The sequence below is a fragment of the Spermophilus citellus genome, assembly GCF_964194105.1.
Source record: "Spermophilus citellus genome assembly, chromosome: 8".
NCBI classification, from domain to species: Eukaryota; Metazoa; Chordata; class Mammalia; order Rodentia; family Sciuridae; genus Spermophilus; species Spermophilus citellus.
In genome coordinates, this window is record NC_138189.1 from 2,210,884 (window position 1) to 2,232,960 (window position 22,077).

Below are 22,077 nucleotides of genomic sequence, written 5' to 3' on the forward strand. Positions count from 1 at the left end.
GTACTGCTCAGCAGTGAACTTGTGATGAGATGTGTAGCTGGCACTGTTGTGCAGACGTCACAGAGTCCTTCAGTTAGGACATCAAACAGCACTAGGCAGTGTCCTCTCATGGGACCACCATCCTGAAGTGAAATGCTGTCCGGCACAGTGAGTGGCACATCCCAGTGACTCAGGAGGCCAAAGCAGGAGGATAGAAAGTACAGACCAGCCCCAGCAATTTAGCAAGGCCTGTCTCAAATGAAAAGGGATGGGGTAGCTCAGTGTCCCTGGGTTCACTGCACAGAATGGCTATAGTTTATCAGCGCAAAACTCACACAGAGGATTGTTCCTAAAGTATGTTTTGGAATTCATTCTATCTCATCACGATGTTTTAAAAGGAACTCAAACCTAGGGAGACCCAGGCTGACATAGCACCCCTTCTTACTTTCATTACACAATACAACCTTGCCTCATTTACAAAATAATTTATTTTTTGAACTTCTTCCTCTTGAGAGCTTTCCATTCACCCTCCTGTGTAGCCAGGCTGTTAAAAAGCTGCTTCACTCTCCGCTTTCTTTCTGCATCCCTATAAAAGAAGCAAGTGCCCATTTTTGGAGGATGTCTTGTGACCCAATAACAGCTCAAAACGACACCAGCTACCAAGTCCAACCCAAAGGGAGAGAAATGGGGGAGGGTTGGGGGATGAAGTTGCTCAGCCCTGTAGAGGCTGCTGCATGCCAGTGTCTGCAATCCTGGTGCCAGAGACCAGGGGCCTGGGAGTGCTGCAGTCTCACCAGGGTCCTCCTCCCACCACAGGGTCTTTACCTTTCCATGATCTCTGAGAGCTGCATCCTAGCCAGGAACTGATTGTCCTTGCGGATTTCTCGGACAGCACCCTTGAATTCCCGTTTATGTTTGTGGATCAGCCTCTTCCTTTCCTGTTCTTCTTTACTGCTGCCTTGTTTCCTTCCAAATTCCAGGCTGAAATTGGAAAGCCAAAGGCATTATGGGGGCCACCTCTCAGCCAGAGCCCAGTGCCCTGGCCCCCCCACTCACACTTTGACCAGCCGAGGGGTGAACAGCTTTAGTGGGACTGGCTTGCTCTTCTCACACAGCAGTGGCCGGTAGAGCTGCTTTTGGCTTTCCACCTCTGCCAGTGTGCTTTGAAACAGCTCCTGAAAAAAACATGAAGCAGCTGTCCTGGGGCTACCTGTCTGCAGTGCGCCCTCAGCAGCCAGCCTGGCCCCAGTAGGTAAGTGAAGGGTGGTGGCTGCTCGAAGGGCAGCACAGCAGTGAGAGGAGGAGCCTCCTTCAAGGAGGAAGGAGACCATGTGCAATGGGACTGGCCACCCTGGCTCAAATAAAAGGCTCTACTTAGGCAGTGAGAAGCCGTGATATCCATGCTTCTATTATGAAACTTAACAGAATCTCTTCTTCCTAGAGAAATGTGCTATCGACACACTTTCCATGGAAGTGCAAGGAGCACCACCTCTACTGAGGTGGTCTCGGTGCCTGGAGGAAGGTGCTATGGGGCAGCTGGTGGAGCCACACGAGGGGACAGGTGAGGCTGCTGGGCCTTATCTTCACCAGCACCACGACTAGGACGCTTCAACTGAGTGCTGAGAGGCCAATGTGGGCTTCTGAGGAACCTCCTACAGGCAGCTCGCTGATGCTGGTCCTACACAGGTATGTTCTGGAGCCGGGGCTGCTTGGCTTCCTGTGCCCATAACATGGCCATTTCTTAGCCCAACTGGACGTAACCTGAGTGCCTAGAAACCTACGTATCCCATCACGCACTCTTGGCTAGCCCAAATTCTGTAAGACCAGGAGATAAAATTCTCTGTCATTTAAACATAAACACAGCCATGTCCACAGTATGTGGGTACAGTTACAAACATCTCGTCCTCATCTGCATTTGACAAGTTGACATGACTTTGAGGATGGTGACATGGTTTGCTCTCAGCTCTCGAGACTGGGCCAGGATTAGGACAGCCAAGCCACTGTCCTAGAGGGACAGAGATGATGGGGCAAGCACTCAGGGGTGGTCACACTGAGAGTAAGAGGCCCAGGAAGCACAGTGGTGATGTCGGGAGGCCTGGCAGAGGAGTGGGGGACAGCCAGACAGCTCTAAGGAGAGTTCCAGGCAAAGAAGACCAGATAGGAGGATCCCAGGGCTTCTGAGGCTGAGCCTGTGAGGTATGAGCACACGAGAGCACAGGCAGACTGCCAGGCCAGGAGGCACCACACTGCAGCGCCCAATGCCGTGGTCAGCACTTGCCTGTTTTTGTTTAATATTTTTTAGCTGTACTTGGACATAATACCTTTATTTTATTTATTTGTATGCGGTGCTGGGGATCGAACCCAGGGCCTCACCTGTGCTAGGCGCACACTCTACCACTCAGCCCCAGCCCCAGCCTCTGTTCTTAATGAAAAGGGAATGCAGTGGAGGGCCAGGGTTCAGAGGGTGACTGGCACCTCCTCCTCCAGTGGCCCCCTGGGCAGTGCAGAAGGGCCTGTGCTGTAGGCGGCAGCAGGTGGGGCGCAGGGCATGGATGCACTGGAGGGCCTGTGGTGACGAGGCCCAAGTCCATGGAGGCCAGCCCTCAGGGCTGTGCAGAACAGAGGGACCACCCCAAGAACCCATTGGGTAGCTGCAGAGTTGAGGTGCTCCTTGTGCTGCAGACCCAGCTGCAGGCCCCAGCTGGGCTCAGTGGTCTTTCAGTGCAGCTCCCTGCAGGTTCCGCCCAGTAACAGCATGGATCCAGACTCTGTCTGAATCCAGCCTAGTGGTGCTCAGAGACCAGTGACAGTACGATATCATTTCCCATTCCTGTTTGATTTTGTAAAGATGGAGTCCTTAGCTTAAATAGCAACTTCAAGGACAATTATGCCCCATTGACCCACTGCTGGCTCATTGACACCTCAAGGACCGGGAAAGCGTACCTGGAGCTCGTGGGGGTGGCTGCAACGCATCAGGTGCTCTGTCAGGAGGGCCTGGAAGGGCCTGATGACGGCGTGGAAGGACGGCAGTGTGCCATACATGAGCACACAGCGCTTTAGCAGGGCCAGACACACAGCCAGGCAGGACAGTCTGCAGGAGCAGGAGACAAGGGCAGGACATCCATTTGTTCCATGACAGCCAGTCACTGGGAAACCAGTACCCTGGGTGAGAAGGTCACCCCAGCTGTGCAACGGAGAAGTCATGCGAGGGCCCTCAGCTCACCACGAGCCGGGGGCACCCAGGAACAGCTGCCTCCTTCCCACGCAGGAAGGAGGGTTGTGGGAGACACACTGCCAGCTGGAAAGGACGGCTCCCTTCACTTCCCAGGTTAACACTGAACTGAGCAGGTATGACTCGGAAAAAATCCACATTTTTAGGAAACTTTTTAGACATCAACCCAAAGGGCCATGAGAAACACACAAGCTAAAAAAACACTTTCAGGTGGTGAGTGAAAAGTGCCCATGTCTTCCACCCTCCTGGGGTGCTGTCTGACATACTTGGCGTGGGTGGCCTCAGCTGCAGTCGGGGAGCTCGGCCCACTTGCCCAGCGCAGGGGGAGGCTTCCCCTCTGCCAGGTGGCCACATCTTCTGCTTCAGAGACCAAGAGCAATTCGGAATTCTTCCCAAGTGCTCTGAAAGGATGCACCAGAGTAGAACCTGAATTCCAAGCATGAAAGAGATGATGGGATGTTACTGACTACAGGTTGAGCTTGTAGCACCTCTGCCCCCAGGCTCCCTGGGTGGTGCCACACCTGTAGTCAACTCAAGGAGGCAGACAGCATGGGTACAATGCTGTCCTGGCAGAAGCTTTGGCAGGGGGTGGTCAGAGCCATGCCTGAACCCTGTCTTGGAGGCTTGCTGGCAACAGACTTCCTGTGGACCTACTATGTGTGGTATCAGAGGCTCTAGGCCTTGACCAAAGCCTTGGGAGACACAATAAAACCCACAGAAAGAAACAAACTAAGTAGGAAAAGGGAGAGTGAAAGAGATGGCCAGGAGGAGAGGACAAGGTCAGGCAGTTTTCAAGTCCGGAGGAGGGATGTCAGCAGAGACCCAGAGGGTGTGCAGCAGTTAACCTGCCCACCACCTGGAAACACAGATGCTGGGGGCGGGGGCAGACTGCTGCGGAGACCTGGGCAGGGCTGAGCAGGGGCAGCTGGTTGGACTGCTGTCAGTTGCCCCAGGCCAGGCCAGCTGCGCTTCCCGCCACCATTGAACGCTTCCCAACCCCACTGCATGGCCCCGGGGTAATTCCTGTAGCTCTTTCCAGCAGAAGTGCTGTCGTCTTCCCTCCATTCCCCTTTTGGGGATCACGTGGATGGCTGTGCCTCTCTTTGCCAACACTGAGCCGGACACACATGTGCCAGCAATGGCCACCAGTGCCACCAGGGACCAAGGAAGCCACATGCGGGAAAGTCCTGTCATGGAAGAAAAGCTGAGGGGCAGGCAGTAGGAATGGAGTCCTGATTGAGGAACTGCCTAGATACCGCTTCAAAAGAGCTCCTACCCAGGCCCCGCACAGGCAGCTCTGCTCTCTGCCAGCCTCTGGGCATGAAGCAAGCTGGAAATGAGATGAGGCCAGAGCCCTAAGTCTGGAAAAGACCCAGATGGGACAGAGACCAAGCACCCATCACAGTTCCAGGGAGGCAGCTGAGTGAGAAGTTTGCAGAAGGAAGAGTCTGCGTGAGGAAGCCCTGACCAGTGAAGGGCACTGAGCCACGACCAGGTTCAGAAGGTCAGCCAGTGGGAGGACTCCTCATCACAACCCTGCTTCGCTACTGCTCCTTCCTAAATCCTATGGTGGGCTAAGTGACCTAACATAGGACGAAAGAAAAGCAGGGTGTGGGGAGGCTAAGGCAGGAGGACTAGTTTTGAGCTCAAGAGATCAGGGCCAGCCTGGGCAATATCCTGACACAAAAACCAAACCAAACCAAACCACCATGCACCAGGCCCCGGGCTCCCTCCCATGTACAACTAACCTCCCAAATTAAATTAAGACTGATATTCTGTTTTGTGTGTGTGTGTGGAGCTGGGACTGCACCCAGGCCCTTGCATGCTGGGCAAGCACTCTACCACAGGGCCACATTCCCAGCCCCGTTTCTTTTCACAATATTATTTCAATGCCTAAGAGAGAAGTGTGTCAAGATTTTTATGTATATTTCTTGACACTGAGCCCTGGCTGCATGGTGTCCTCTTCATAGTCTCTGCTCAGAGTTGCACATGTGACCTCAGGCCTGGAAAGCACGTTCCCTCAGCAGCAAGCTGAGTGTAGGTGGGTGTGGGTGTGTGCACATGCACACTCAGAGGACAACATGCTGCTCTGGGTGACAAGACTGCAACAGTGTTTGTTTTTGTCTCTGGGGAATTACTCTTTACAATACATGTCAAGGAAGTTCCCACACACCAACTCACCTTGGCTTTGTGTGTTTGGAGTTGCTATGTAGAGAATCCCAAGAAGAAAATTAATAACCTCAGGTACGAATCTGTGAGACAGAGCCACAAACTCCAGAAACAAGCAGCACACAAAGAGGCCCTTCACCACGTCTTGGAGCGACAGCACCGGGCACTGGAAAGGAAGCCACAGGGGAGCTGGTGCTCTGGACTCATGTTCTGGGAACTGTGTGAGGCAGACACCTGGCTGCCCAGGGGAGCTGTGCTCTGAGCCTCACCCAGAGCGAGTCCTGCATCCTGACAATGACCCCTGCAGATGACACAGTCTTACCCACGTGTAAGGCAGGATCACTGCAGTCTGTGTGGACCAACTGTATGCCTCACAAAGGGAACCAATTTGAAATCCACACCCCCAAAGGGAACAAAAGCCCCTATCAGATTGATTTGCCAGCTCCTTCCTGGGGACACATCCTCCACTAACCATGAACCTCTACACCAGACTCCCATACCCCGCCCATCCAGGGAAACGCTCAAGGGTGCTGTGCACCTCATCTGCCAGACTCTGACCTCTTAGTTCTCACAGGTCCTAAAGACAAGTGGGCTTCGGCCTGATCTCACGGTCAGTATCCCTGAACCTCAGCCATGCTCCTTTCAACATGGCCCTGAGATGTGCTGGGAAGAGGAGACACACCTTCGTGAGCAGCTGGCTCAGGCACACGAGGGCAGGGGTCACAACTGGGTGCCGGAAGTCAGAGGTTGGAAACAACATCCCAGCAATCTTCAAATAAATGAGCTGGAGAGAGAGTGTTGCCACAGATTACAGAAGGAAATGAAGCTCAACTAAAGCACACTCTTGCAAGGCGCCCCGGAGCAGAGCTGGTTTAAAGTCCTGGTGAAACAGCCGGCGTCAGTGGGCGCCGTGCTCCTCCTCACCTAGGTCTTCTGAAAACATCACCCAGAGAAAGCACGTGACTGCTGAGCATGACAAGGTTCTTTAGAACAGGCAGTTATTTTCAGTAGGTCCAATCCCAGAGCAGCAGCTTCCACAAGGAGCCTGCCACCAGCAGCAGATGGGGGTACTCAGGGGCAGCTGCCAGGGACCCACATTAGAGTGGAGGAGTCTGAAGTGGCCTTCATACAGCAGCAGGGAACCTTCCACCCACACTGGTGAAGATGCCTCCTCCCTGGCCCAAGGCACCGCTTCATTGGTTTGTTTTCATTACAAAAACGGAGCAGTTCTGGGTGACATGCAGCCTCTAAAACCAGCACTTCCAGGAAGCTGGCGAGGCTCCATTTCCCATCTCAGGTGGTTGCAAGGGCAACGAGCCCAGCAGCAGCACATCAGAGGGGCCACATCACCTCTGCAAGGTGGCTCAGATCAAGGCTCCAGGAAACAGAGGCCAGCACTGCCCAGCCCACTGTAGCCTCAGGCCAGGGCCTGTCACAGGTGTGGTGAGGATTCCACTGGTTAGGAAGGGGAGCTCTCTCATGCCGAAACCAGTTACTGTAACGTGAAAGCTAGAGTAAAAGGCCACATCCCTGAGGAAGAGGGAGACCTGCCATCTCCAGGACAGGAAGCTGCCTCAACTGAATTTCCCCAGGGCCACGTCAACACTCATCCATGTAGCTGTTCTCTTTAATGACGGCAGCCAGTTATGCTCGCAGGACACCTATGTGTAAGTCAGATGTGGGGGGCGACAGGTGACACTGACATGAGCCACGGAGAAGGGTGGCTGGCAGATTAACTGCCCTGTCTGGACTCTGCAGCATCTCAAGAATGCCCTGCTTGACCAGGGGCACCAAGAAATCCCCCAAAGTACCCACAACTGTGTGGCTCTGACCCATGTGAATTTAAAAATAGCAGACACATGCCAGCAGGCTCCATTTCCTCCTTTCTGGTGGTGACAGAGACTCTAGTATTACTGCAGAGCTGTAAGAGGGTGTTCCAAAAGACCTCCATGTCCTACCTTAATTTGGGGGTTCTAAGGAAAATGAGGCCCAGGGAGAGGCCTGAAGGGAGCTCTTGCCAGTGTCCCGCATCCTGCCCCAGACAATTGGACCCAGGGTGCTAGCCACTGAGGCACATGCCCTTTCCTATTTCATTTGGAAACAGGGTATCACTGTTTCCTAAGCTCCTTGAACCCGAGACCTTCTTGCCTCCACCTCGGGAGCTGCTAAGATTGAGAGTGTCTGCCACTGCAACCCCGCATTTCTTCTTCAAAGATACTAAGTGTCACATAAGGCTGTTAAAAATAGTCAGGGGTCTCTAGGAAAACACAATGCTTCTGTGAGTCTTAAAGCATCTTTGCCATTAAGACCAGATACAGCCAGGCACAGTAGCATACAATCTGTAATCCCAATGAATTAGGAGGCTGAGGCAGGAGGCTCACATATCTGAGGCCAGCCTCAGCAACTTAGACCCTGTTTCAAGATAAAAATTAAGGGGCTGGGGATGTGGCTCAAGTGGTAGCGCGCTCGCCTGGCATGCGTGCGGCCCGGGTTCGATCCTCAGCACCACATACCAACAAAGATGTTGTGTCCGCCGAGAACTAAAAAATAAATATTAAAAAAAAAAAAAAGATAAAAATTAAAAAGGGCTGGGGATGTAGTTCAATGGGAAAGTTCCTGAGTTCAATCCCTAGTACCCACCCCACCAAAAAAAAAAAAAAAGTCAGATATAGCCCCGTCCACATGGAATCAAACCAGAATCTCTATCGGCAACTTCAGTTAACTTCCAGTGCACGACTGTCCTCTCAGGTCTGTTGCAGTCCTCTCCCCACCAGTCTGGAAGCTCCAGGGCACAACCAGCCTCTCAATGCAAAGACACATGCACCCTCCCAGTCCTCGGTGTGATGCCACACTGAACCTGATTCTCATGGCTCAGGACCATGCCCACAGACCCTGCATCGCTTACCACATCCAACCCTGGGAACACTGCACGGCCCTTGGTCTCAATCATTTCTTCCATCTCATGCATGGCATCTCGAAGAACAAATTTTATGGAGTTGCTTGCAGACTCAGGAAACATCTGGCAAAGATTATATAACTGCCTATGAAGCAGAAATTCAAGTCAGGAGAGGACTCTGGACAATAAAACACAGAAAACTCTTGGAAACTCGTTCTGTGCAGTCACCTGCTAATTGTGCAAGTCAGAAAGGAAAGCCTCTGGATGAACCCTTTGAGCTCGCTGGCCACCCTCACACGCCAAGGGCCTGACCTCCATGCAATGCCCCAGTCTGCGTGACTCACTCTTTTCCTACTGTTGTCTGCTGAGCTTCCTGATGACCCAGGTAAGTTTTCTTTTTGGGGGGGGGGGGGTACTGGAGATTGAACTCAGGGCCCAGTGCATGCTAGACAAATGTTCTACCACTGATCCACATCCGAAGCACTTTATATTTTGAGACAGGGCCTCACTAAAATTACTGAGGCTGGTCTCAATTTGCAACCCTCTTGCCTCAGTCTCCAAGTAGTGTGCCACCACTCCTGGCTCCAAATAATTTCTAATGGTGTTTTATGATAATCACTGTACTTAGACTTGCTATTTCCTAACAATCTGGTAATGACCTTTGAGTGGAAACATTATTACTGTTGGGCACATTCTATGTGCCAGCTGTGGTGCTTTACACATTAGCTCATTTATTCCTTGCAAATGCTTTGTTAAGACCATCCTTCTGTGTGTGCCAGCAGTACTGGAAGCCAGGGGCCACTGTGAGCGCCACAAGCTTATAGCGGAATAAGGGTCAGAGCCCACCCATACCATCCCTTTGTAGGACACAAGAGTGCTTTCCTAGCAGGAGATCACCAGCTCAAGTAGAGCCAGTCTTGTCAGGATCCACAGAGGTGGTGACGGACCTGGCCCACAGGGCTCAAGTTCCAGTAGTGACAATTGGATTCTCTACCATGCATTCCAAATACATCCCAACCCCCCAGAGCTCCATTGGGAAACTAGGTACTCCTACTATAAGTGAGTCTAAGGGATTCATTTTTTTAAAAACAAGGTCCCATCTCTGTGGGGCTGGGAGCAGCATGAGCCAGAGTGGGAAGGTGTCACTGTTACTGCCATGGGTTTGTTTTGTGAGTCCTGTTCACAAGCTCTGGGGACAGTCCACCTACCTGCCATGCTCACGTCACCAGACTGCCTTACTGATTTCAAAATGTGTATTTATGACCCTAACTGGGAGAAACATTGCCAGTTCAGCCCCATATCCTTAGGAACATAAACAGTTTTTACTTACACCACCAACTTATCAATTACTTTGAGGTCTGGTGGATCATTTGTAGCCAAATCTCCAATGTATTCCAAAAGGAAGCCGAACAGTTTCTGCAGGAATATGAATTGGGAAGAGAGCTTAGTGCTAAGCACCAAGATCGGAACCTCAGGCATGTAACTTCTGTTTTCTAGTCTGGCAAAGGAGGTGGGTCAAGGGACCTCCTGCCACAGACATGGGACCTGTGCAAAATGCAGAGGCTCAGCTGGAGCACAGGGACACCGGGAGGTGTCCAAGGACCAGGTGGCACTTGCAGACAGAGACACTGGTCACCAAAACTAACAGGGTGACACGTATCACCTATGGAATAAGGGGGAGGGACATGTGCTGTTGTCTCAGTAGGCAGAGCCATGGGATTGCTGTGAGCCATTTGCTCTCAAGTGAAAGGAAGGGCCTGTGCCAGGTCTAAGGGAGGTGCCCAGTACCCAGGGGTGATTCTGTTGTGAGGCCTGCTCACAAGCTCTGGGGGACAGTCATGTGCTCCCCAGCAGGAGGCACCCTTCATATGTGTAACCTCAGCAATCCTGAGGCTCCGACTGGGGGCCTGCTCCTGCTCCTGGTACTCAGCACCTCGTCATTCCAACGTACTTCTAATTTCTCCTTGTTCCCCACTGCGAGACTTGGATGGTTGCATTTCTGAATTCGCTCCACCACCAAAAGCTGCTCTTCCATCGATCTTCCTGATAATGCAGATCTCAGCTCCTCATAGGACTCAGGAGCTACCAAACCCAAACATACTTACTTTTAAAATGAGCATGGCTCCCCCTGTGCTGACACAGGGGGACAGTAGCCATGACAAGCAAGCTCCCTGCTTTAACAGAAGAGGTAAGACACATCATACACATGCTTTTGTTCACAAACACATCCAACATAGCGGACACCTAGCTGAACTGGGCTATCTAGGATTGACCATGCACCCGAGGACAGCCCCAGTGCATTTGTGGCCTACCACCCTTCCCTGAGCAGGACTTTGATTCAGTATCCACAACCCAGGGGTCACTCAGTGTCAGTGTTAGTTTTACTGCCTCAATGCCCCAGATGAGCTGGAAGGAGACACAAGAGCTAAGCAATGCCACCTCCCGAGACTCTCACCCATCAAGGTCATGTCCCTGGAGGTGAGCCTCGCTGCTAGCTATCCTATGGGAAGAACCTCCAGTCACAGGATAACTCGGGGCTATTTACTTGAGCTAGTTTTAGTGAACGTCAGACAAACCCCCGAAAGTTTAGGTAGAGGGTTATGTGGCTAAACAAGTGCTCAGGCCTGAACACAAGCCTCTGGGATCTACAGAGAGAATGTGAAGACACTAGGTGAAAAGGTGTGACTGCCTCATCTGCATATAGCCCACAGAAACTGCCCGGTGCAGACACAGCGGACTCCTGTGCACTCAAGCTGCACAACTTAGCCAGGTCACAGAGGTTGTCCCTGGGTCCAAGAGAAGCAGCACCCTGCTACCTGCAAAGGTGTAGGGCAGCTCAGTTCTGGCAGCCTTCCGAGTGTTCTGGTCATCACTTCTCGGTCTCTTCCCAGGAGTCTGCCCTTGCGCTCTCGGTGGCTTCCCACTTTCCTCCTCACTCTCTGCATTCGAGTCCAGGTCTGAATGGCTGTCCGGGTCCCCGCTCTCCCCTTCGGCCTCCTCCTCGTTGCTCTCCCCTTCGCCTTCCTCCTCGTCGCTCCCTTGGATGCCAGCTTTCCCGCTTAGTTCTTTGTGGACATCCTCCTCAAAGTTCATCTTTCCATCCTAGAAAGGGACCAGAGACCAGGAGCATCACTGCGCAAAGCACAGATTACACAACAGGTACAGTGAGTTCCTACCTGTCCGTCCCCTGGGCCTGGTCCTCCTTGCCCACCCCCATCTATGCTGTCAGACACAGGAGATGAAGGTTCTAGAATGATTTGGAGATGGTACATCTCTCCAGGGCTCCTGTGTTGAAATCTTCATCCTCAGTGTGGTGCTGTAAGAGGTGATGGATCTGCAAAAGGCGGGGCCTAGGGCTGGGGCTGAGTGGTAGAGCGCCTGCCTAGCATGCGCAAGGCCCTGGGTTCAATCCTCAGCACCACATAAAAATAAATAGATATTGTGCCCACCTGCAACTAAAAAATATATTTAAAAAAAAAAGGTGGGGCTACTGGAAGGTCTTAGGTCAGGAAGGGCAGTGTCCTAGGAAAGGATTATGATAGTTCTCCTGGGACATCCTGGTGAGTTCTCAGGAGTCTTTAAGAAACATGTGAACCTGGCCCCTCTCCCTCTCATGACTTCTTGTCTGGTGACATGATCACTTTCTCTTGTCAATACTCAAACCACCATGATACCTTCACCACAACTAAGAAGATGCTGTTGCCAAGCCCTTGAATGTGTATGACTGTGAGCTACGTAAACCTCTTTATAAAACCACTGAACCTTGAGTATTCCGTTATAATAGCAAAAAAAGGACTAATATAGGTTCCTAGTGAGTCCTGCCAAGACTGGGTCTATGTCTTGCCAGGGAGCTGTGCAGGAAGGTGTCCACAAACCCCATTTCTGCTATTCCAGATAACCTTGGATTTTTTTTTTTGCCAGCACCAGTTTCCTGTCTTGGGCCCTTTTTTGTTCAAACAGAGCCTGTCTATTTTTCTGCTTTCACCCTTGCTATACTCTAAAAGGACAAGTGAGTAGAGACCTTTCTCATTTTTGTGAATAAAAATATACCCGTCTTAGAAACTTGATTACTCAAAAATACTCAGAGCCATAACCCTGCATTAGTTGCCTGTTTTTCTGAGATCCTGCAGCTAACCAGTTAAACTGTACGATGAGAAAGTGCTTATTGTAACAACTGAGGAAAGCGGCAAAGACAGTCCACGTGGCTCATCATCAGACACCTTCTGCAGAGGGAGGGAAGCAGAGCACACACAGGTTCCTTTATGAAGTTCTGATACCTGACACCCACCAGCACTCAGATGAAGAACTTTAGAGAAATGGTTTCAGATTTGCATTCTCATCTGTGATGAACTCCTTATGTTTTCAAATTAAAAGGAAAGAAAATGAAGCCAAATATCTTACTTTGTAAGAAAGCAGGCGCCTGTCATCTTTGTCCAGCACAAAGCCGTCATTTAAATCATCCGCTGACGTGTGGTTTGGATTCTTCATACTTTCATCCTCCTCCTTTCCAAGCATTCTTCGAAGTCTCTCAGCCTGACAGGAAGGAAAAGAGAAGCCACATGGTGTGAGCAAACACATGAAAAGAGAGTGTGTCCCCAGCTCCAGACCACAGGGCCTCCAGCCTGCCTTCTGCCATCTTCACTCAGAGAAGAGAGCACTGGGTGCTAAGTGGGAGACTTCCATATTTATCAGACTATTCAATCTTGGTAAATACTTTCCAGCCACAAGGAAGGAAAACCTATTCCTCTAAGATCTGACCCTAGTGGAGCTCCACGGACTTTCTCTTTGCAACACAACCTGTATTACATTAAAATGGCCAAGTGTAGAATAGTATGTCTCTATCTTATCTTTGTTTAGCTGTAGTTTGACAGAAAACCTTTTATTTTATTTACTTATTTTTAACGTGGTGTTGAGGATTGAACCCAGGGCCTTGTATGTGCGAGGCAAGCACTCTAACGCTGAGCCACAAACCCTATCTTATGTTTGTTTAAATGGAACAACATTTAAAAATTTTTTAAGCTGGGTGCTGTGTCCTAGCAGCTTGGGAGGCTGAGGCAAGAGGATCGTAAGTTCAAAGCCAGCCTCAGCAACAAGCATGGCTCTAAGCAACTTAGTGAGGCCCTATCTAAATAAAATACAAAATAGGGCTGGGGATGTGACTCAGTAGTCAAGTGTTCCTGAATTAAATCCCCAGACCCTACCCATCCAACCACCCAAAATTTTAATGCACAGAATAAAACCCATAAAGCAATACAGTCAACTACATTGTTAGCAGATATTTTAACAAAGAGAAATTGTAAGGACTGTCCATTATTTTATTTGGTGTGCTTGGGTATTAAAGCATTTTATATTTTTGCTTTAGTAAATACAAATTTTAAACACACCATATCTGTAATCCATCTTTCAAGATAAAGCAGACAGGGCTATAAATGAAAGGCAGCAACTGAATCTTACAAACAGGAAACCGAGATTCCCCAGAGCCTGCCCATGCCTGCTGTGTCGCACGCAGGCCCCTGTACCTCCAGCTTCCTCAGCCGCTCTTGCTCCTCCTTTGCCAGCTCCTCCTCCGTTTTCATCCTATTAGACGGTTGTGCCTTCATTTCAAAGCCAAGCTCACGAACCATTATGTCATATGCATCAGGCTACAGTGGAGAGAAGACATTTTTTAACAGTTTAACAAAAAGAAAAGATCTTTGCTTTGCTTCCCGACACACTCTGCAAGGGCCACGCAGGGTACCATTATCTGAGCCTTGTCCTCTGCAGAGAAAGCTGTGCTACAGATGGCCACATGATGTTACCAAGCAAAATCCTAATATTTCCCTGGGAATCCAGCTGTTCAAACAAAGACACCATTTTCCAACAATTTAGACATAAAAAACAGCAGAGTGAAGCAACACTGTCCAGAAGAATTAAGTGTATATTAAAAGTGTATATTTAAAACATACCTCAGTGTAACACATGTGGAACAGGGAGATTCAAACCCTAATGTCTCCACCCACAGCACTTCTCGCCTGAGAGGCATGCTAACCACCTCAAGCAGACACTGAAGTAGTGAGTCCTGAGTTGTTTCTAACCCAGCTCAGCACACATCTGGTAATTCAGCAGAGATGTGCAACTGAAAACCTGTCCCAACAGAGGAAGGCCTCAGTTTCTTCTCCAAAGAAGAACCAAGTCGATAATATAAGTTCACTACAGTTTTCAATCCCTTAATTCCTACCTTAGGTTTCTCTTTTTTCTCCTGCTTCTCTGATTTGGGAGTTTTGTGGGATAGCAGGGTCTGGATTTCTTTCCAGTCTTGGTCCAGCTTCTCCGTGAGCTCAAGGGCATCTTCTCGTTTCGCCTGTCTCTCTCTCTGGAAAAACAGACACACCCTATGTATTGTCAGTGCAGACACAAAGGCAGGCTCAGGGAGAGCCCTCCTTTCTGTAGCAGGGCTACAGGCTTCCCTGCTCACTTAGACGCTCTGGGCAGTCACTACAATTTCACGTAAAGTGACGATCACTTTCACAAGCATACCCTGACACACATCCAACACCAAAGCCAACCACCACCAGTTGGAATTCTATGCTTGGTAAGATTAAAATGATTAAGATTAAAAAGATTAAAATTCCTCCCCAAAATGAATGCTCTTATTAAACCCAGAAATGCACAGGGAGAAAGAGTACAAGCTGGGCGTTTCCCATACTGGAGCTACTCCACAGAAAGAGCACCAGCTACCCACCTTCTCTTGCTTTGACTTGACAATAAGCTCTTCAATCAGTTCTTTCCGTGACTTTGGTTTTGCCCCCTCCTCGCCTTCTTGCTGAGATGTTTTCTTGTGAAGAAGTCCAACTCCGCCTCCAAAGTGGGCAGCAGTCAGCTCAGCTAGAGAGAAACATCAGAAAGCACCACCATAAAAATTGGGCCCTGGTTTGGTAAGCATTTTTTTTTAGCACTGTGCTCACCCTAAGTTGATGACCTAGCTTACTGTTTCACTAAAAAATAGTCCGCGGACCACAGTTAACCAGAGTGGTGCTGGGTCCTAGGACTGTGACTCCTCCAGGTATCCAGAGCTGTTTGGGGTAACCCTCACCTCGCCACTCATCTCCCCCTTCTCAGATACCAAGCAAGCATGCCCTTGTCTCCCCTTCTGTAGGATCACTCTTTTATTGCCCCTACGTTAGAACACACAGCAAGCACTCTCGACCCCACCTCACTCCACGACCTCCTTCGACCCCACCTTACAGTGCCCCCAGGATGCTGTGTCTACTCCATCTTGAATCCGACTCCTCTCCAGCTTTGCCCTGCCTTCTAAAATGGAATCCTGCTGATCTGTGGCCAGTACTTGACGTATCTTACTCTTCTCTGGGAAATGCTGTGTCTACATGGATTCTGGCTACCGCCCACCTGTGGCCTCTTGGTCTCCTATTCCTCGGCTCTTCAGGCTGCAGCTCCTGCCATCTCTATCCATTCTTGCTCTCTTGGTGGTTTCATATGGTCTCCATGCTGGCACCTCTCAGTTCCTGCCTTTACCTGTGTTCTTCCTGAGCTAGCCTCTAGCTGCCCTCTGGCACTGTCCCTTGTCTGTCTCACAGGCACGCAAACTCCCCCAGCTTATCTGTCCTAGTTTTCCCCATCTCCAAGAAAGGTAACAATTCCTCCTCCTAGTTGCTTGGGCTGAATTCCTTGCAGCCACCCAAGTTCCTTTCCTCACACTATATCCAACGCACTAGTAAATCCTGTTGACCTGGTCCTATCAGACTCCATGGCACAGACATCTCTAAGGCTTCCTTCCTGAGTAAAAGCCAAGCTCCTCTCTGTGGCCAGGTCCTGTGTCTGTGTGTTACCACTGCTTCCCGTGCTCTCGGCCGACGGCCGCCCTGCTGCTCTGCCTCAGGCACTCTGGACTCCCTGTTCCCTTTGCGGGGTGCTCTTGGCTTATAGGGCAACACCACATGTTCTCAGGGAGGCTGGTCATGACGTCCAAAGGTACATTCCAGCCCTTTCCTGGCTTCCTTTTTACTCTCCACTTGTTAGATGGGATAATGTAGTGACATACTTTGCTTATTGTCTGGATCCCCAGCACAACAGGAGCCGCAAGAAGGCCCCTTCACCGCACAGTAGGTTCTGCCCCACAGGCTGCCTCAATTCTTCAACCTTTCACCCCTGTATTATCCAGAAGCAAAAGGCAGCTTTGGGGAACAAGCTTTGCTGCCTCAGCTTTCCAGGCACTAAACACAACTGGGAGTCAGTTTTAGTTCTGTGTAGATTTCTTCTGAAGATGTTGGAAAATGGGATTTACCCTTCACTTATAAGGAATGTGAACAAGTTAATATCACGCCTGCAACTTTATAAACAGAACCCAAGATTATTAGACACCAGCCAAGTTTTCAACAGTGATAATCAAGGCCAAGATTTACTCTATTTCAAGTTATTATCTACAGATAATATATCCTGCACAAAATGACTGTAACTGGTCCTGTAGGAAGACTGAAAGAAGTATGTACACACCATTGGTTCAAAAAGGTCAGGATTTATAAACAGCAGGCAACAAAGCACTGCAGTTTAGTGTAAAAGAGCTGTCTTGTGAGTCAGTGAGATCAGTTTCATCCACAGCTCTAATTCTATCTTAAATGGCGCATTTAAGCCATTGAAAATGGCTTTTTCAGCCTGTGTAAGCAGCTGTCTCCTACCTACCCACACTGTCCTCAAATTCTGAAACTTTTTTTAAAAAAAAGCTAAATGCAGAATTTACTGAGGTGAAACGTGTGTGAAACAACTTTCTCTAGGTCTCTGAGAGGAGCAGGACAAAGTCCAGTGAGCACTATCCCTTGCAACAAGGCCAAGGCTCAGGTGGCAGCACCTCTGACCTTACCAGACAGCGTTCCTCTTTCTTCATCATCACTGTCACTATCCACGATGTCGTTATGCTTTTCGATGTCTGCCAAAGACTGGCCATAATGGGTTAATTCTTCATCTTCATTTAGGTTGTAAATACTTTTTTTCTCATGATGTCGCTGACAAAAGTGCAGGGCAAATCAGTTTTCCAAAATTATCATTAATTTCTCAGCAAAAAAAAATATATATATTTTTCCATTATGTGTAAAACATGACAATATAGCCTAACCAGCCTTAAGATTATGCTGGGTCATGTGATTAATGATTTAGGTATAAACAGAACCCACGGATGGAAATTCTTAAAAACAATCAATGGGTCAGCTAAGTTACCAATAAATTAAGCAGTCTTTCCCGCCAACAACGCTCCTCCACCACTTACTCCCCGCCTGACAGAGCTGAGGGCTGGCCTTTCAGTATGTGCTGCTGCCTTCTGCTCTGGTTCCGATGTTTATCCACTTAATAACTAGCATTTGCAGAAGGTCATGTTCCCTTGGGCCTACCTGACAAGGTATATCCCCTATAACTGGCAGGCAAGTAACCCCAAAGGTAAGTGAGGAGAAACAGCCCTCTCTTTGAGCTTGACTTCTTTGTAAAATTTAAAGCAGACTCTTCTGCATTTTTCTTATCATACCTGTTGTTCCAGAGCAAATCTCTTCATCATCTTTTCCTCTGGGCTTATGTTGCTATTGTACTCCCCAAAGCGTTTATCTGTAAATATATTGGACTTATCTCTTTCTTTGTACTCCTTTAGTAAAGTCTGCGTACGCTGGGAAAAAAAAAAAAAAATCAAACAATTTTTACAAAAAAATCCCTCAATTGCCCCTAACGGGAACCTCAGAATGGTGTGTATTTTAAAGTTCAGAGCTGTGTGCTATGATGTCAAAAGTCTAACCACACTATTTTTCATCCACAATAGGTCTTCCCTAGTAAGAACAGAACTTTGAGAAGAGCTAAATCAACTCATTTTCAGTTAATGGGATAATTATTTTCCTCTTTAGAGTCTACCTGGTGCTGAAAGAAAGGAAGGGCCAAAAGCATTAACAGCCAGGCTATGCTGAATTGCTCTTTCGGCTGTCACAGCTGCCTCAGGATTTAAAAGTGTTCACTCAGGCCTGATTCACTTGGAAAAACAGAGTAAGTTTGGATTCCTTCCATCATGGAGGGACAGTTATTTCCACTGAAGGTACTCCTAAGAAATGCAGAGTTATGCTTTGCACGCGACATGAGGTCATAAAATGAGCTTATCAAATGAGGGAAGTTTATACCTTATCAACAAGGCAATATTTTAAACTCAGAATTCCAACAACTGTATCAAGAATCAAGTAATTTAGTATTCTCCCACTAGCAGCAATTAATGAGTTCAATATTATTCAAGACTGGCTTTCATTGGGGTTGAATTCCCTAAAGCAGAGATTAGACAGACGGGCGTGAGGAATGACTGTGGCCTCCAAGACCTGAGCTGGCTGCAGTAGGAACTTTTGCCTATCACAGAAATTACTGTTTGCTAAGAGACTACCAATTAGCAGGAGCTTATATAGGACCAGGTCTACCACGCGGCCTGCGCAGTGGTTTCATTAATGAGGTTCTAGGCATTAAGTTAGTTAGAAGAGATCAAAATAAAACACACAGACAGTACCTTATTTTATATTGCTAGGTCCGAGACGGCTCGCCTCCCTGGTTCCCGCCTCTAGCCGCCCAGCAGGGCAGCGAGGATTACTCTGGGCTAGCAGGAGAGAGAGAGAGCGAACACGCCTGGGAGTAGCCTTTTATTTGGGGGACAAGAGATTCAGGGGAGAATTCCATCCAATGAAGGTTGAGGGGGGGCTGCACTCCAAGGTCAGGGTCAGTGATTGGGTCTCCAGGGTCAGTGGTCATGCACACCCCCACACGGATGGGCTCTCTCATCAGGAAAGGGTCGGGATAGCTCCGACACAGCCAGAGCGCCTCAGGCCCTTAACGGGAGTCACCCAATCACGTGTCAGAATGGCTCCCCACAACCAGGGATGAAAGGAAGTGGTACCCAGATGGGACCATCACACAGGGGGGCCCTGGAACGATCCAATTCCATGGCTTTACAAACCCTTAAGCACAAGCTGGGTGCCTTGGCAGGTATTCCAATCCCTATCCCAACCCCAGACTAGAATGTTTCTTATACTCTTCAAGGATTCTGGGTGAGCCAAACATGCATTATCCAGGAGGCCCGAAGGCCTGGGAAGGGGCATGGAGAAGCTATCCAACACTGGGAAGGAGCATTCTTATGACACAGCATGAGTAATAGTTCCTGCATCTCTGTCCCCTCCTCACAAAGGCCTGAGAGGTACAGTCCAGAGCATGGACATGCAATTCCACTAGACTTACCAACTCCTCGTCAGGACTTTGGACTGTCCCCAGTGGCCACATCTGTTCAAGAAGATATCCACCTATCTCAGGCAGTCTTTAAAGGTCGCATAAGCCAATCAGAGATCACTAGGAAACTGCCCCAGCTTGTAGTGTCAAGCACTAGAGCCTGGGTTTAGATCTGACCCCACCACTTCCAACTGGAAGGTAACATACTTGTTCCCTGCCTCAGTTTTCTCAGGAAAAAATGAAGATAACAGTACTTCCTTCACTAGTCTGTGAGCATTAAGCATAAACATTTCAGTGACCTACTATAAGGAATCTGGAACTAACTACATCAGTAACAGTTTTTTTAAAAAAATTTTCTGTATTGGGGATTGAATGCAGGACTGGCATATGCTAGGCAAGTGTTCTACCCCTAAGCTACGTTCCAAGCCCCTTTTATTTTACCTTGACACAGGGTCTTGCTAAGTTGCCCACACTGGACATGAACTTGCCATCCTCCTACCGCAGGTTCCCAAAAAGCTGGGATAATAGGTGTATGCCACCAGTTAATAATTGTTATTTTATAATTTATTTTAGAAATGAAGGAAGAGAGGCAGAGCTATAAAGCGATGATTCTGGGGCTGTCCTCTTACTATTACTTTGAAGTGCTGTCCCAAAGCACGCTAACTAACTAGATTAGACAACTGGGAAAGCCCATTTATTCCTCAAGAACTAGTAGACATGGAAGGACCCAGGCCCACAGCTTAGCTGTGTGCCCTAACTCACACACACATCAAGTTTTAACTTGCTGGATGACCTGCTGTACCCCCAGCTCTGAGCTCTTCAATTATGTGACTTGCTCACATCCTTCAATGCACTGGGACAGTGTGCTTTCTACCTATCCCCAAAGTAGTCCACTCATTCAACCCACAAGCACAAATGTGATTCCTTCTAGGAAGAATTTTCTGACTTTCCTAATTATAATAGGACTTTTGTCATCTCTGAAAGTAGTACTCAGGTTCTACTTCTGATTCCTTCCAGTATCTGAGTTTCTACCATAGGCCAAGCCCTGGGAACTTGGAGAGGAGTCACAATTCCCCTCCCACGTCAGACACAGGAAGTCTCAGCAAGCTGTCCTTTTTGGGCTGTGGAGCTTGCAAGGCTGTTGGGGCTTGCAAGTAATGATTGGGTGGCTGGGGTGTAGCTTGCTGCCTGGCATGCATAAGGCCCTAGCAGCAAAAACCAAAAAGAAATGGTGACTTGAGCTGCTCATATATAAGCTCCTGCTAATTGGTAGTCTCTTAGCAAACAGTAATTTCTGTGATAGGCAAAAGTTCCTACTGCAGCCAGCTCAGGTCTTGGAAGCCACAGTCATTCCTCATGTCCTTTTGTCTAATCTCTGCTTTAGGGAATTAAACCTCCTTAACCGGTCAAACTATGAAGGAGTCTGAGAATGACAAGGCAAGAAGTCTAACAATAAAGATATTTAGAGAATGCGTACCAAGCACTGGGTGTAATACTTTTATTCTCATAACCACCACAAGGAAAGATGTGCATTATTATCACTTTAAGAGTAAGAAAACCAAAGACAGAGGTCTCTCTACTAGAGGTTACAGGCCAACCTACACGTCAGGCACTGGAGTGTGCAGTGGACTCATGTCATCTGTCTTCCTATTATAATGCTGTCAGCTCCTTGTGGTAGTGATCTTCCCCTCCATTATCACCTGGTGTACATTCTATGAAGGAATGCAGATCAGAGCTCTTGAGGGCAAGGGCCAAAGCTGGCTTACCTATATCTCCCCAGAGCTAGACCGGGCAATCAGTGAAGCATAAAGGCTTTGAAGACATTGATCCTGAATGCAAGCCCAGCCCTTACCAGGTGTGGGACTATGGGGAATTCACCTTTTTCTTCCTGGGCCTTAATTAATTCACCAACCTCATAATGCATGTTCCTCAGAACAACCATAAGAATTGCTTTATTGCCGCCGCTGTGCACCGTCCTGTACGACCCCGGACCCCGAACGCGCAGAGCTCAGAGCAAAGGGAAAGGTCAGGCCGTGCTGTGCAGGACGCCCGGTGGCTTCCGAGGGCTCAGCTCTGCCTGGGCAGTCAGAGGAGTCGCCAGAACCGCGCACGTGCAAGGGACCTGCCCACGCCACAGCAAAGCACCGAACCGGCCCGCGCGGCCTCCACCCTGCAGCCGGGGAAACGCGGCGCCGAGAAGCCGACGGCCGAGCCAGCTCCGGCAGCCCCTCACCTTCCTGATCGCCCGCGCGCGAGCCACGCCGGGCAGCCCCACGTCGTGGCGCGTCTTCCGACCCAGGATCTGGAACTTCTGCCTGTTGATCTTCACCTCGAACGGGTTCGGGTTGGCCTTCGCTGCGCCCCCGCGTCCCCCCAGCGGCGCCCGGGGCGCCTGCCTCCGCGCCGCGGCCAGCCTGGCCTTCCCCATGCCGAGCACTCCGCCAAACTCGCGCAGCAAGCCAGGGAACCCGCGGCGGCAGACAGCAGTGTTTTACTGGGGAAACGCCTGTGCGACTGCGGACGCCGCCGAGCGTCGTCTCGCGATAACTGCCCAGCTCTCACGGGACCTAGACCAGTC

General features: G+C 49.5%; 1 protein-coding gene across 2 annotated transcripts; it reads right to left on the minus strand.

Moving 5' to 3' along the window:
- Positions 1–448: 448 nt before the first annotated feature.
- NOP14 (NOP14 nucleolar protein) lies at positions 449–22,058 on the minus strand. Of its 2 annotated transcripts, XM_081303834.1 has the most exons (18): positions 21,733–22,058; positions 17,785–17,919; positions 17,131–17,272; positions 14,998–15,140; positions 14,494–14,628; positions 13,796–13,918; positions 12,678–12,809; positions 11,093–11,378; positions 10,228–10,358; positions 9,607–9,692; positions 8,286–8,421; positions 6,063–6,164; positions 5,393–5,546; positions 3,478–3,637; positions 2,923–3,070; positions 1,036–1,154; positions 805–960; positions 449–565 (listed from the first exon to the last, which is right to left on the minus strand). In XM_081303834.1, the coding sequence occupies exons 1-18, from the start codon at positions 21,925–21,927 to the stop codon at positions 466–468; spliced, it is 2,583 nt and encodes an 860-aa protein (XP_081159960.1). In that variant the 5' UTR covers positions 21,928–22,058; the 3' UTR covers positions 449–465. The 2 variants fall into 2 exon arrangements, 1 of the variants encoding a protein (XP_081159960.1); XR_014023269.1 differs by lacking the exons at positions 449–565; positions 805–960 and having other exon boundaries at positions 3,478–3,612.
- Between the last annotated feature and the right edge of the window lie 19 nt (positions 22,059–22,077).

Coding starts and splice junctions, on each gene's coding strand:
- NOP14 (XM_081303834.1), bottom strand. CDS start 21,927: ATGGGGAAGGCCAGGCTGGCCGCGGCGCGGAGGCAGGCGCCCCGGGCG. Junction 6,165..8,285: donor TGTTCCCAGGGTTGGATGTG/GTAAGCGATGCA, acceptor CTCTCTCTCCAG/CTCATTTATTTGAAGATTGC. Junction 3,071..3,477: donor GCTGAGGCCACCCACGCCAA/GTATGTCAGACA, acceptor CTGCTCCTGCAG/ACTGTCCTGCCTGGCTGTGT.